This window comes from Stenella coeruleoalba (genome assembly GCF_951394435.1).
Source record: "Stenella coeruleoalba genome assembly, chromosome: 11".
NCBI lineage: Eukaryota > Metazoa > Chordata > Mammalia > Artiodactyla > Delphinidae > Stenella > Stenella coeruleoalba.
In genome coordinates, this window is record NC_137157.1 from 34,186,128 (window position 1) to 34,201,256 (window position 15,129).

At 33.9% G+C, this 15,129-nt stretch overlaps 1 protein-coding gene across 1 annotated transcript in view; it reads right to left on the reverse strand.

The window, feature by feature from the left end:
- Nucleotides 1–366: 366 nt before the first annotated feature.
- LRRIQ1 (leucine rich repeats and IQ motif containing 1) overlaps nt 367–15,129 on the reverse strand; it is a 177,368-nt gene continuing 162,605 nt past the window's right edge. Inside the window, exons 25-27 of the mRNA XM_079938280.1 lie at nt 8,066–8,195; nt 5,507–5,567; nt 367–522 (exon numbers count right to left, since the gene is read on the reverse strand). Of these exons, the coding sequence (XP_079794406.1) occupies nt 370–522; nt 5,507–5,567; nt 8,066–8,195 (344 nt within the window). The 3' untranslated portion in view covers nt 367–369. The remainder of the gene's footprint in view (nt 523–5,506; nt 5,568–8,065; nt 8,196–15,129) is intronic.

Genomic DNA, 15,129 nt, shown 5'->3' on the forward strand with positions numbered 1-15,129 from the left:
CAAACTTTACTTACAATATATATTAAATTAATGACAAAAGACCAAAACACACCACTTTGATATATAAATCCAACTTTTTACAATTAGCCTAAACAAATTCTTTTAGAACTAAATGATCAAAGAATTCAATACAATCCATGGGGGTTGGGGGGTGGGGGAGTAGACCACTGAGTCACAGAATACAATTAAAATAAAAACTGATGCTATTAATTCTGAAATAATTTAATTCTGTTTATATCAAAAGAAGACATTTAAAGAAGGAAAAAATTCAAATGCATAGTTTTGGGCAGTTCTGGTTGCTGGCATCCTACCCCTTATCTGTTAAAGAATGCTTGCTGGCATTAGTTTCCATCAATTCATTTGTGATTTCTAAATTAATTCTGAAGGAAACCACAACTTACTTGAAGATCCTGCTGAGTGTCTGTGTGCCTGATTTTTTTTTTCTCTCTTCACAGACAAAGCACTTCCACTGGTCATGGAAAAAAGGTCTAAATCCGTGTCTTCTCTGCTTACAAGCCTTGCCTGGGAGCAGTGGGAGAGAATGTATACAATCATGAAACAAAATATGACATTTTCTGAATGCAGCTCACATTACCCCAAATAAACAAACAGGCTCTGTCAAACAACCTTCTTCAAAATGATACCACAATCCTTTATTTCTGCCCAGGCAGAACAAATGCACTATGTCAAAGCATTTTTTGCAAATAAGAGCCAATTTTAAAATTGAGGTTTGCTATTTGAGTCTGTACAACAAAAGAAAATACTTTAGTACAGTAATTTTGATGAAAATCAATCTTAAAGGCAACTGACGAAACTTTAAATAACTTAACATCATTTACTTACCAAGGATATTATTTAATTCTTAATTGAATGTTAGAAATGTCACATTGGATTATTTTCTGCAATATTTATGTTTTACTACTTATAAAATTCCCTGAAATGCCTTTCATCACATATTTGTATACTACAAAGTCACAAAAGATCTCTGCCTTCTCATTATAGTCATTATTAATATAAAAATACTATACATTAAGTCTAATTTGGGAGTAAGGATAGATAGAAATTTCAAGATATTTTATTTTAAGGACATATGTGTTAGGTAATTTATTTCATCTAAAATTACTCTCAGAACTTTTATTACTATCTTGGGCTGAACTTAAGAGTTGAAAGGGTCACTTCTTGACTATAAAATATTGTTTCTACATAATGTCTAATATCATTAAGTAAGGATGTATCAGGATTCAGCCCTGAAGTGGGAGAAAATGCCATGATGGAATGCAAAGAAGCCTCAAAGTAGCTGGGATTTCACCCAAACCACTGAATGCTTGAAGTCCTGTGAGAAAGCATTGTCCTTAATGTTTGATGTGAGAAAAATTTAAATAGAGGGAAATAAAGGCATAAAACCATCGCTGTGGTTAAAAAGCTATCCCCATATGATGAGCTACAAAAACTCATGAAACCTGAATCTAAAGATCATCTTCTTTCAGATCCAGATCTTTGCTCTTCTCCTTTACATCCCCTTCCCACCTTCCCACCTATATGCATGACCTTCTCATTGTTAAGTGAGCAAGTTTGCTATTACTGAACTCAGAATAGAAGCCATTCTATAGCATCAGTCACTTTTTAAAATGTATCTGGCTAAGTGATACAATTGTTTTGTCAAAAAACCTCAGTAGAAAACTGTTGAAAATGAAATAAATAACAATTGGCTTCCAATTTACACTTGTGATTTTAGTCTAAAAAATGTAACACATTCTTTCCCGATTTTATTTCAATTAGTGCACAAGAGTACGTATTTAATGTTCCCATTAGAATAGCTCCATCAATGCTAAGACATCAAAAGAACCAGTCAGGAATAAGGGGTAACTATCAAAGCAATACCACAATTTTGGTGAGACCAGTTACAAAATGAGGAAAAACATGTTAACCACATAGGGGACTCTCCTGCTGGCTAAAGAGGCTTTATCTGTAAGCCTCAGGATTTTAAAATCAGGTTTTATTTGCTTCAATTTAATGACATAATTTCACTACACCTACTTAAAACGCAGAAATCCCACCCTCCTCCAAACAAGACAATACCTACATGTCAAGAAAATATTTGTGAACACATGCCTTCCAAAAACCTTATCATCTAAGCCATTAATATCCAAAAGATTGTTTCTTCCAAAATAGAAAACAATGTCAGTTACTAAGTAACCTTTACCTTTTTCTTTTTTTGATTATGCTTTTTTTGTTTTATCTGAGAAATCTTTGCCTACTTCAGGTTTTTGAAAATACCATACTATGTTTTCTTTGAGAATTTTTATAATGTTAGCTTCTACATTTAGACCCATGATTCATCTCAAATTTATTTTTAAGTAAGATGTGAAGTAGGAGTTGAGATTCATTTCTTTTTTCCATGTAGATGTCCAGTTGCCCGGCACTATTTGTTGAAAAAATTATTCTTTCCCTCTTTTTAATTGCTTTAGTATCTTTAAGGAAATCAATTAACTTTTTAAGTATGGTATTCGTCTGGACTCTCTATTCTTTTCCATTGATTATTTTTTTTTTATGAACATAACATACAGTCTTGATTACTGGGGTTTTATAGCAAGTCTTGAAATCAAATAGTGTGACTCTCCTTACTATTCCTTTTCAAGAGTGCATTGACTATTCTAGGTCTTATGCATTTTCATATTTAAAATTCCATTTTAAAAATCTGTCCATTTCTACTAAAAAGCTTTCTAAAGTTTATTGAATATATAGATCATTTGGAAAGAACTGACATCTTACAATTTGAGTCTTCCTATTAATGCACGTGGTATATCTCTTTGATTTTTTTATAAGCAATGTTTGATAGTTATCATTGTAGGGGCCTTGCACATATTAATGTTAAGATTTATCATTTAACTCTTTTGAAAATTCACCTTCTCCTTCTGCTCAATCCTGCTTTTTTCATCCCTCAAAGGAGTTGTTCCTGAAAGCCTTCCCCAATTAACATCCTGCTTTCAAATATCAGAATCTCAGAGTATGTTTTCTGGAGAACCTGAACTATGACTGTCTTCTGCAGGAAAATGCTAGCGTTTTGGGGGGATAAATTTAATAAACAATATAATTGTCTAGCTCTATGACATGCCTTCTGAAGTATATATGTGGAAGTAAGTAAAATAATATCTTGTTTCCATTTTTCTCATTCCTTTCTGTCATACAATATGCTTTAATCCGATTTGGAAGACAGAGAGGTTATTTATTAGCTTCCTCAAAACCCAGCATTTGAACGTTTGATTATGTCTAACTGTCCTCACTTTTGAAGGTTAGTGATGAATATTCTAGATGATATTTATATTCATCCCTATTATTAAGAAATAACTCCATTGTCTTTTGGTATGCCTTGTTCTGATATGATGTTAGCTGTCAATCTATTGTTCCTTTGTAAATAAACTTTCAATTCACTACTTCTCTATTCTATGATGTCTAGTTGAGGGTTCAGCTCAATGATATTTTTTATTTCCAGAATTTATAATAGGCTTATTTGCATATCCATCTCTCCTTTAATTAAAATTTGATCATTTTTGTTCCATAATTTTCTGTCCTTTTATTATGGGTGTTATTCTTATGTCTTTGAGGATCTTATAGTAGCAGCAGTTGCAGCTTTTAAAAATTTTAAGATTTTCCTCTTAGTTGTGGCCTGGTCCCAGTTCTGCAATTATCTGTACAAGTTCCCCCTCTAGAAGGGTGTTTTTATTCTCCAACACCCTGCATGATTTCCACTCTTGGCCTTCAATTACCCCAGTATCCTTTTAGCATAAATCCTTGATCCATTCCCCTGTCTTGACTCAAAAAAAAAAAAAAAAAAAGTCTGTTCTACTACTATTAATACTTACCTTGTTTTGTGTACAGCTGTACCTCTTCACCATATTAAAAAAATCATTTATCATTGCTATGTATTTGCCATACATTTGTAGTAGTATAATATAGTGGGATAGAGAGGAAGGAGATTAATGTCAGAGCATTAATCTCATAGAACCATTTTGATTAGTAATCTACCCAATCTGTTTTCATTCATTTTTAGAGGTATAATAATTAAATGTAATATCCCTTCCTTTATCCTGGCATTCCTTGGCACTTTTATATTCCCCATTCTTGCTCCAAAGTGGCCACACAAAAATCTGTGCAAAAGTGCTAGTCAATAACACGTAGGGTGTTAATAGCCTGAAGTACCAATTTTCCTAGGGTAATCTACATGTCACTCTGCCACAGGGATCTCTATTAAAATGCAAGAAAATACTTGCTGAGTGATTATTTCAAATATGTACATAGATTCTATATATTTTCATAAACACACTAATTTTAGCTATTGTCCTAATTTTTCTCCTCTTTCAGGAAAACTCCTTGAATGAGTTATTCATGAGAATGATGAATAACTGCTCTGGATATGATAATACTAGTTCCCATTAGGGAATACATTATCTTTTTATACTAAATTCTACGTGTTAAGTTAAATTATAATCAGTTTTCTTGGTGAGTGTAGAATTTGAGCAAGGAATATTTACTAGTTGACATAAATGGAAGGTGTCATAAAGTTAGGGTCACTTGATGCATCCATTTTCACCTGCCAAGGAGGCCACACACTTCCATCATTGGTTAGGGTAACCTCTTCTCTGGAAATTTCTGGAAACACATTTAAAATTTCTTGTTTGGGGACTCTTTCTCTAGACTCCATATTGGCCATTCTCCTTCTGCTAATATAGTCTTCCTTCTAATAGCATATATATAGTTCAACTGACTTTTGCAATGCCCATTAGTTATACTGTCTAGAGTCTACACTCTGGTGACCAAGTTAGAACTTGGTTGTTCCTAAAGCTCCAACAATTAAAAAATAATTTTTTTTGACGTGGCCCATTTTTTAAAAGTCTTTATTGAATGTGTTACAATATCGCTTCTGTTTTATGTTTTGTTTTTTTGGCTGCAAGGCATGTGGGCTCTTAGTTCCCCCACCAGGGATCGAAACCTGCACTCCCTGGATTGGAAGATGAAGTCTTAACCACTGCACCACCAGGGAAGTCCTGAGCTCCAATAATTTACACTTTATTACTTAGAATGGTGGAGTTCACAATTACTTTCTAATTTTTATCTGGTTTGATTTCCTGAGTTGTGAGGGTAATTTGCTGTTTCCCTCAAATATCCTACTCTTAAAATATTCTAGAAAATAATGTTATCATACAACTTCTTGTCCAGAGTATTTTAAAAAATACGGTAGCATGCTAATATTTTAAAATCTACCATATTAAAAAAAAAAAATCTACCATATAGAATTAATACTTTAAAGTAATATCATATTTTAAAGTTATATTACAAGCCAAGAAAACATGGTACTATTTTAATACATAGCATTTTGACATTATCCCAAAAAGATACAGTTGTGGTATTTTCATAATTTACACTACTTATGGACATATCTTAAAGTGCCATTTATTGAGTACTGGTGTGCACAACATTTTTTCTGAACTTTAAACACATTTCTTACCACAAGCTGAACTCTTCCACCATTAAGTACATCTGGATCTAACTCAGGCAAGAAGTGATTGCTGCATAGTGACAAAAACAGAAATCATATCATTATATAAATGTAGAGGAAGACTATGAAAGACATGCCCAAAGAAAATTTTGGGAGAAATAAATAATTTACAAAATGGAAATAATAGTTCTCTTAAATTAGGTGACATGCAAAAATACATACAAATTTACATCTTTTCATAGTCATTTTAAAATTCAGTTTGACATGAAATTTAAATTCCTAAACAACACTTTAATGCTACCCTTCTTTGCCGAACATAAGCACATACACAGATCAAAAATCTGAAAGTACCAATAACCATAGCTAATAAATTATAGAAAATATAAATATTTTACTACATGTACTTATATATCTTACTTATAAGAAAGGCAAAACTTCCTATTTTTAAAATAGCTCTGGTGTATTTAAGGCATCATACTAATGCTCACAATGAACTTCTGTTGATATTTGGCTTTTCAAGAACTTCTGTTTTTGAAAACAATTTTTCTTAAAATATTACTACCTATATCTTCTTTTATATATTATATTTTCAAAACAGAAAATCCATCAACAATTGCCTGCTGCATTATATGTTTAAACATAACTTATTTAGGAGTAAGGGATGTTGTGAAATGTTTAAGCATATCTAAAATACATCCTGAAACATTTTGCTTGTATTTTTCACATTATCTGTACAGATGCTTTTATATTTCTAAACCAGACCTCTTATACCTGGTTAATACAGACGTTAAGCTATGGGTTATACTATATTTGTTTACAGTCCTAAGAATGTCATGTTACGAATTATGCTAAATTGATTAATACCAACATAAAATAAATTGTGCTTGCATTAATTAGAATACTTAGCAAAATAAAAAAGTCTCAAATGTTGATTGCTTTATTCCTATTTTCTTTGCTCACAATGAAATAGGATATAACAATCCAGATTTTGAAATGTTTTAATTTCACTTTCATTCTTCACTTTCTTTTCCATGTTTTTAAAGAAATTATATGGATAGAATTGACTACATACAAAGGTTTCCATTTGTATATATTATAAAAAAAGTTTCATTTTTGCACATTATAATTTTCTGCTAAATTAAGTTTCAGCCCTCATAACTGTAGATTTATTTGTTTGTTATTCATTTAAATAGTTATCACCCACAATCCCTGGAAACGTTTCCAAAGTGTCATCTACATTTAGATTCAATACTGGTTTACATATTTAATAAATGCTTATAATAGTGCTTCTTTTTTTACTGTTTTGTGGATATATGTAGCTAAAATGAAAGTCTTAAAAATTTATGTCAGCTGTATAGCACAGGGAACTATACTCAATATTTTGTAATAACCTGTAAGAGAAAAGAACATGAAAAAGAATATGTATATGATGTACACCTGAAACTAACACATTGTAAATCAGCTATACTTCAATTTTTAAAAATTTATGTCAAAATATTATATCCAGACTTCTTTTTCCTTAAAACTTTGGTTTAGTGGTTATGCACATAAGTGCTTTATGTTACATTTTTTGGGCTGAATTTTGTTCCTTCAAAGTTTATATGTTCAGATCTTAATCTTCAATACCTCAGAATATGACTATGTGAAGATAGGGCCTTTAAAGAGGTACTTAAGGTAAAAAGAGGTCATAGGGGTGGGCCCTAATCCAATATAACTGGTGTCCTTGTAAGAAGAGGTTAAAACACAGATAACACAGGTGGAGGGATGGTCATGTGAGGACACAGTGAGAAGGTAGCCATCTGCAAGCCAAGGAGATGGACCTCTAAAGAAACCAAATTTGCTGACTCCTTGATCTTGGACTTATAACCTCCAGAACTGTGAGAAAATATAGATACATCTCTGCTCTTAAAGCCACACGATCTGTGGTATTTTGTTATGGCAGCCCTAGAAAACTAATACATACATTAATGTAATAAAAATTTATTGATTACCTATTAAGCTCAAGGCACCTTGTTTGCTGCTAAGGGACATCAACATTTGATACCCTCAACCTTGAGAGCTCACTTCTATTGTGAAGTAGAGAGATAAGTTATCATCTCACTATAAAGAAGAGGAAACTAAAGCATTGAGACATCATTGAAAATCAGTTACATGACTAGTAAAGTGGCATCAGGGTTGAATTATAATTTTAACTGCCAAACATATATGATAACAAAAATAACATAAAATAAAATACTATACCTCCAATACATATGATATTTATAAACAGTTAATCAATACCATGCATTTTACTTTATAAAGTAGAATCATTTGTGTGGTTCATCATCACCATCAATCATTTGTGTTGGTTTTAAGCAATACAGAAACTAAGTTCTTGAATATTTTATGGTGAAAAATATAAACAGTGATCAAATCTATTCTACATAAGAGGCCATTTATAACCTGGCAATGTAGAGTATTGGCCTTTGGCTATATAAAGTCATGTTTGTTTTAGAACAATTAACCTAGGTTTCAGTTTTCAAGATGTATTTGCAATACAAAAATCTAATTTAAAGGAAATGACCTCACCATTTCATGTTTCTGGAACTAGTTTCATGAACCCCAACCTGTGTATGAAGCCATTGGTATGTATATTCTTTATTCCTTTCCAATTTTTCATTTGCAGTGGTATCCTTACACATAAATTCTTCTTCCTTACCTAGGGAAAAAGTATGTAAATTTTATTTGTTATTTAAAGAGATCAAATTTTGGCCAAGCAGTTCAGTCTAGGCTAACAATTTTATCACAAGAAAAAAAGAAAAACAAGACAATTTAATTCATGGGAGCTAAATCACCTGTAAGAGAAATAATGTCAGTCACTTATAGATTAAGTGCTTTTCCAGCTTGGTTTCAAACACACCTATTTTGAAAAATAAAGGAGTTGTTTTAGTGCAACCTACATTTTATAGGGCTTGGTTTTTAGTGTTTTAGAAAATGAAAATAATTATTTTTGGTAGATGGAATTTAAAGTCTAATTGTTCTCATGCTATCTTATCCATATGTAGAATTTATAAATTATATTGAGGATTTTCAAAACAGAATTTTAATTCTATGTAAAACTAAGCTTGGTTCGTGTAAGCTAGTACAATACTTAAGTTAGGATATCATTTATATTAGGTTTAGGAAACCTGTGCTAATGTCATAGCAGTGATTTCAAAGATGGAGGGGGGAAAGCGTAACAATGAAGATGGGTATGGAGAATATGCAAGAGGAGAAATTATACAAGGTAAGAACACAAGATAACAAATATAAAGAAAAATAAAATAGTAAGAAAATAAAAGAAAAAGAAAAATCCGACCGTTATATTCACATTTAAATTTACTATATATATATTTGTAGTTTTCAAAAAAAACCCTGCAGACATTGCTGCTACATCAAAGTCATGCATTTGAGTTATAGTGAAGACCTGTTGTTTTAGAGCACTTCTTTTGAGTTGTTAGACTGCTTCTTTTTTGGTGCCATCACCATGCTTAGGGACTTGTTAGCATCGTAGGCTTGACTGACAGTACACCAGAGAAGGTACCTCTTGAAACTAACTGATGGTAATCAAACTCACAAGAATTCTATAATTTAAAACCTGATGTTTAAAATGTCAATTTATTAACTGGAATTATTCTTTCACTATAGATCTTGGTACATAGAAAGTCATTTTATATTTGCAAGTTGTTTGGAAAACAAATGGAGCATGGTGCAAAGCCTATTTTGAATGCTCGGTGCTGTACAGAGACACATACATGTATACACATGTATACATCACACATGTATACACACACTTAGCATCTGTCTTTCTGAATATGTTGAGGATGGTACATTCATCATGTCTTTTTATTCCTTAAAAGTTACTGTGAAATGACTCTAGTTTTCAGTCCAAAGAGATACTGGAGCCAGTTCTCAGGAAAGCTACAAATCAAGATTTTTTTTCTCTAAATTACGTTACTTAGTAAAGTTAACTTCCTGTTAACTTCTAGTGCCACTTTGTGTTTCTAAAATGGTCATACCCCTTCTTCCTGAGTTTAAGCCAATCCCTCCACAGTTGCTGTATTGAAGGAACAATTACTTCACTTTCAAGGGCTGACCACTGAATCCATGAGCAGACGCCATTTTGATAAATGGCCTTCCTTATAAAGAAACTATAAAAGAGACTCAAACGAAGGGAAGATTTGGGGTTGCTACACCCATACTGCATTAAGCATTAAGTCTCTTCGCCAGCAGAGTCCCAGGCTTTTATCTGCCTTTCTTGGTTGACTAGACCAAATGGTGAACCCATGGGTACAATGACAGATAGTAGTGAGGAATCAGTGACCCTGATAATCAACTGAACCCACGACTGGAAACTTACCTGCTCTTGATATGTAGAGAATCGTTTTGTAGCAAGTGTACTTTTAGCTGAAAATAAAAATTATCTCTACGTCTTTCTATTTTTTAAAATAGTGACATATACTTGCAATAGTCCCTTTTTAAAGTGTTCATTCTGAAAAGTTTTCCTCAACTGTACGACAACACTCCAAAAACCCTAAGTGGTTTTACATCAGAACTCAGCCAAGGTTCTAAACAACAATCCCTGGGTAAAGATTAGAGATTTCACTGTAAGGGTCCAATTCATATTAACCCTTTTAACCTGAAGGCATAGATTGGTAGATTGGTACGAGTTCAGTGTAAAAAAGAGAACTAGCATAGTGGTGATATTGGTTGGATGTATTCAAAAATACTGCCATTCAAATGCTGGAGGAAATGATTCTGGTAAATGATTTTCGCTAAACCATTTTAGGATTACCCCTGTCACTGAGGAGAAAGTAGTATTTACTCCTTGAAGCTTGCTTTTAGCATCTTGTGCGGGAAGAATGATGGTGACCCGGATTACTTAACAGATGCTTATCACCTTCTACTCAGGCTCCCCAATAAATCCTCTTGGTTTTAGAAGCATCATTTGGTCTGCAAAACTCGAACCTACTGCCTGTCTACTGCTCTTCCCTGCTTCTCTGGGTCTTCATAAATTTCTCGTACCATCAACCTAAGAAAAAAGGTCTCCTTTTGATTCTTGCTCTCCCCTAGTTACTACAGTCTCTATATGCTGCTTTACTTCAAAACACACATTTTAATAATTTTATCTAAACAAATTGTTAAACTTTTTATTATAAAAATAATACATTTTCATAATAGATGATTTAAAAAATACCGAAAACTAAAAAGTCAAAGAGAAGAAAATCCACAGAGAGCCCCACTATTCAAAGACAACAACTGGATAACACTTTTAAGGCATTTTCTTTTAGTTCTTTTGTTCATAGATTTGTTTTTTGTTTATATACAATTGTATGTATCCTAGACATTCTACTTTTCAGTTAGTACTACAACAAATGCATTCTATGTAATGGAAATCTCATCCTGAAAATACTTTTAGGGGTTATGCACTGTGAGGTACTAACTTGTTACATGAAGGTTTTTAAGTATCCTATTTAATTAATCCACTTTTTCAGGTGGAATTAAAGATAACATGTCTGAAGTTATAAATATTTTGAGGGACACAATATAATCTATATTGTCAAATAGTTTTTAAAACTTTCACCAATTTACCACATGCTATATGAGGTTATTCATTTCACTAAGCCCCTAGTCAACATTGGGATATTAAATATTTTAAAGCTGTTGATAGTTTGAGAAAAATATTGTCTAATATGATTTTAATTTATGTCTCTACTGCTAGTGAGATTGAAAGTGATTTCATATGATTATTTACCAATTATAGGTCATAAAGTGTAAAATATCTTTCTTGTTCTCCCCAATTATCTGCTGGATTCTAGTATTTCCATTTTTGTCTTCAACTGACATTCATAACCCTTTATCTTATCACTGGTGCAAATATTTTCTTCTCTAGGTATCCAAATTTATCTACTTGCTAAATATTTTCTAAACTATAAACAATTTTCCTCTCGTAATTTATAGGTTTGTATCTCCCAATTTGATAAACTTATCTAAAATGACACATAAGATTTCAGGGACAAATTCTATACTCTTCTAATATTTTGTCTTTCACACTAAAAGATACCGGTTGTTAACAAAATTCTTTTAAGAGGAGTCTACTCTCTCCGTCTTTCCTTTCCATTTCCTCCTTAATTTATTGCAATCCAATTTTGCCAAATTGAAAGTGTCCTTACTTTGAGGGCCTTAAACCATCTTATCTAAGAAACACATTTATTCCTTATCTTCATTGGCCTCTCTGCTGAATTCAACTACACAGAACATTTTCTTTGTCTTAAAACTCTCTTCTCTACAGGACTTTGGAACATCAGACTTTGAGTGCTTCCTTTCAGTCTCCTTTATATTTGTGTTCCTTCAGATGTTGATGCTTGTCATTCTGCAAGTATCTAGGAGCATCCGCACCCCTGCTGTCCACCACCACACCCCATGCCTGGTATTGTGCTGGCTGTTTTTTTTTTTTTTTTTTTTTTGGTACTCGGGCCTCTCACTGTTGTGGCCGCTCCCGTTGCGGAACACAGGCTCCGGACGCACAGGCTCAGCGGCATGGCTCACGGGCCCAGCCGCTCCGCGGCATGTGGGATCTTCCCAGACCGGGGCACGAACCCATGTCCCCTGCATCGGCAGGTGGACTCTCAACCACTGCGCCACCAGGGAAGCCCTGTGCTGGCTTTTGATGCCAGTCAATTAGATATGCATTGTTTATTGCCTCATGAGGCTGGCAGCTTAGAGAACTAGATATCACCAACCTCTATCTTATTCCTGTTCTCAGATCCAGCTGAACTTCAGAATCACAACTTGTTTTTATCATTATCATCCTACTAAGTCTGGTTTTCTTCCTGAATTCCCAAGTCATTCAGACCTGGAGTAAACCTTGGCTGCTCATTCCTTATGTAATGACATCTAATCCAGAAACTGGGTCTAGTCTCCCTGCTGGGTATCTCAGTAATACCTGGCTCCTCCTTTCATCCCCACTGCCCTCGTTTTCAACAGGAGTGAGCGAAAGTCTCTGTTGACTTACTGACATTCGTGCTTCAGCTCACTGCAATATGGCTTCCTCCCCACACCATTTCACTGGAACTGTTCACCCCAAGATCATTAGTACTGCTAAATCTTTGGGACTTTTTGAAATTCTTACTGACTCCTCTATGATATTATACATTGTTCACGTCTTCCTTCTTAAAAGGATTATTTCCTTTGAGTCTTGTTTAATTCCACTTATCTGGTTTTTCTCTGCCCTTTCGTCTAATCCCCAGTTTCCTTCAAGGGCTCATCTTCCTTTGCTATCTCTTCCACTCTCAGGATTCTTCTCTGGGGTACTATCCTGGCCCTATCTTATTCCTTGGTTATAATCTTCCTGTAAGAGGATATTCATTCAAGTTCTTCAATCACTTTCCTTATCTCCTTCTGAAATGTATCCATCCAAAATCTCTCCACTGCGGTATCCTACAGATAATTTAAACAGAATATGTAAAAAGCTGAACTCATGTATTATCCCACCTTTTCTAAGTTCCTATAATTCTACCATCATCGTCAATGTAAAATTCAGAAACCAGAGTGTTGTACTGAACCAGCATTCTTCCTCACCCTTCAGCTGCTGATTTTACCTTCTAAATTCTTTTCATTCTGTCAAATTTCTGGTATTTGCATTGTGACTATTTAAATTCAGCCTACTATCACCTCTTCTTAGTTACTGTAACAGCCTTCTCACTGGTCCTTTTCCTTTTGGCATTGTTCCCACTTATATATCTCCATACTGCAAATAGTCTTGCTAAAGTACACGTCTAGTTTGCTCTTTCAGAGGTTGAACTCTTGGTTCTCTACTATCTTTGGATAATGTTCAAAACATTTTGCATAGCATACAGGCCTTCCTTATACCTTCAGACACATCTATTAAGTTCCTGCCTCAATCGTCCAGATGTATTATAATTACTCAAAATGATCTTTTTTGCCTATAGACATTGTGTTTGGGATTATCCACTTTACCAGTGGTGTTCTTACTTCAGGTCTTCAGGTCTCAGTTTAGAAATTACATTCTTTGGGGTAAGCTCCTGATCTTTGAACACTTCCGTTCCTTATCTAAATTAGGTTAGAGATGCCCTCCAAAGGATAATATAGAGACCCCATGATAGCATTTATTACATTATACTTTACTTACCTATTCATGTGTCTGTTTTGCCTACTACAGTATACACTTTTTAAGTGATACCTAGTAGGACGGTGCTCAACAAATATTGGTAAAATTACAGAGTGATTGTCATAGTTGATTAATGTTCTCTGAGAAATATAGAGTTGGAATTTAGATTTTTAGCACGTAGATGAACCTGTGCATTGTGGAGAATAACACATGTCTAAATGTGATTAACTTAACTATTATAATAGAAACTTCAGCTCTGAAAGTCAGAATTAGATTGGGATAAAAATTGACAACCAAAGGTAGTAAATTTAAAACAATATGTGTGTGTGTGTGTGTGTGTGTGTGTGTGTGTGTGTGTGTGTGTATAGTTACTTTATAAATAAAACGCTGACAATGTACACAATCCTAGAAGAAAGCAGTTCAGCTTTAAGAAGTTCTCCAAAAGAAATGAAGTCTTGGCGGCTTCCCTGGTGGCAGAGTTGTTAAGAATCCACCTGCCAAGGCAGGGGACACAGGTTTGAGCCCTGATCCAGGAAGATCCCACATGCCGTGGAGCAACTAAGTTCGTGTGCCACAACTACTGAGCCTGCGCTCTAGAGCCCGCGAGCCAACTACTGAATCCTGCGCTCCTGGAGCCCACGCTCCGCAACAAGAGAAGCCACCGCAATGAGAAGCCTGCGCACTGCAATGAAGAGTAGCCCCCGTGAGGGTGGGTAGGGTGGGTGGTGGTGGGATGAACTGGGAGATTGGGACAGACATATGTACACTAATATGTATAAAATGGATAACTAATAAGAACCTGCTGTTTAAAAAGATAAATTAAATAAAATTCAAAAGAAAAAAAAAAGAAAAAGAGTAGCCTCCACTCGCCACAACTAGAGAAAGCCTGTGCGCAGCAACGAAGACCCAATGCAGCCAAAAATAAATAAATAAATTTATTTAAAAAACAAGAAATGAAGTCTTTTTTAAATTAATGGAAATATTTTTTACTTCATAAAAAGCAAAATAAGTGTTCATTAAACTCATATGCCTCAAATTAATCAGTTTTCTAAATTTACAGAGGGAGGTTAGGATTCAATTATCATTGGGGGCACACAAAAAGAAGCTAATTATTTATATTTTTAATACATATGGTGACTTCCCCATGACTATTTTCTTTTCTCTTAATGGCCTTTCTCAGTAATATAATAACAAAACACTCTTGGTTTCATGGACGGAGATGAGTTCATTTCTTTACCAAAAGCTTTTGAAGGACGTGGTTGCATGCTGAGCAAAATGCTTCATGTGATGGAAATATTTTTGGTAACTTTGATAGATGGCTGATTCTATGTATCTTATGCTGGGAATAGTAAAAATGTGATTTACATTATAAAGTGTAAGTGGTCTGCATGTGTTTATTAAAAGAAGTTATTGCATCATACCTCACAATAAAGGACAAATAAAATTGGAGTTTGGCATAAATGTTATACTAATAGAATTTTAA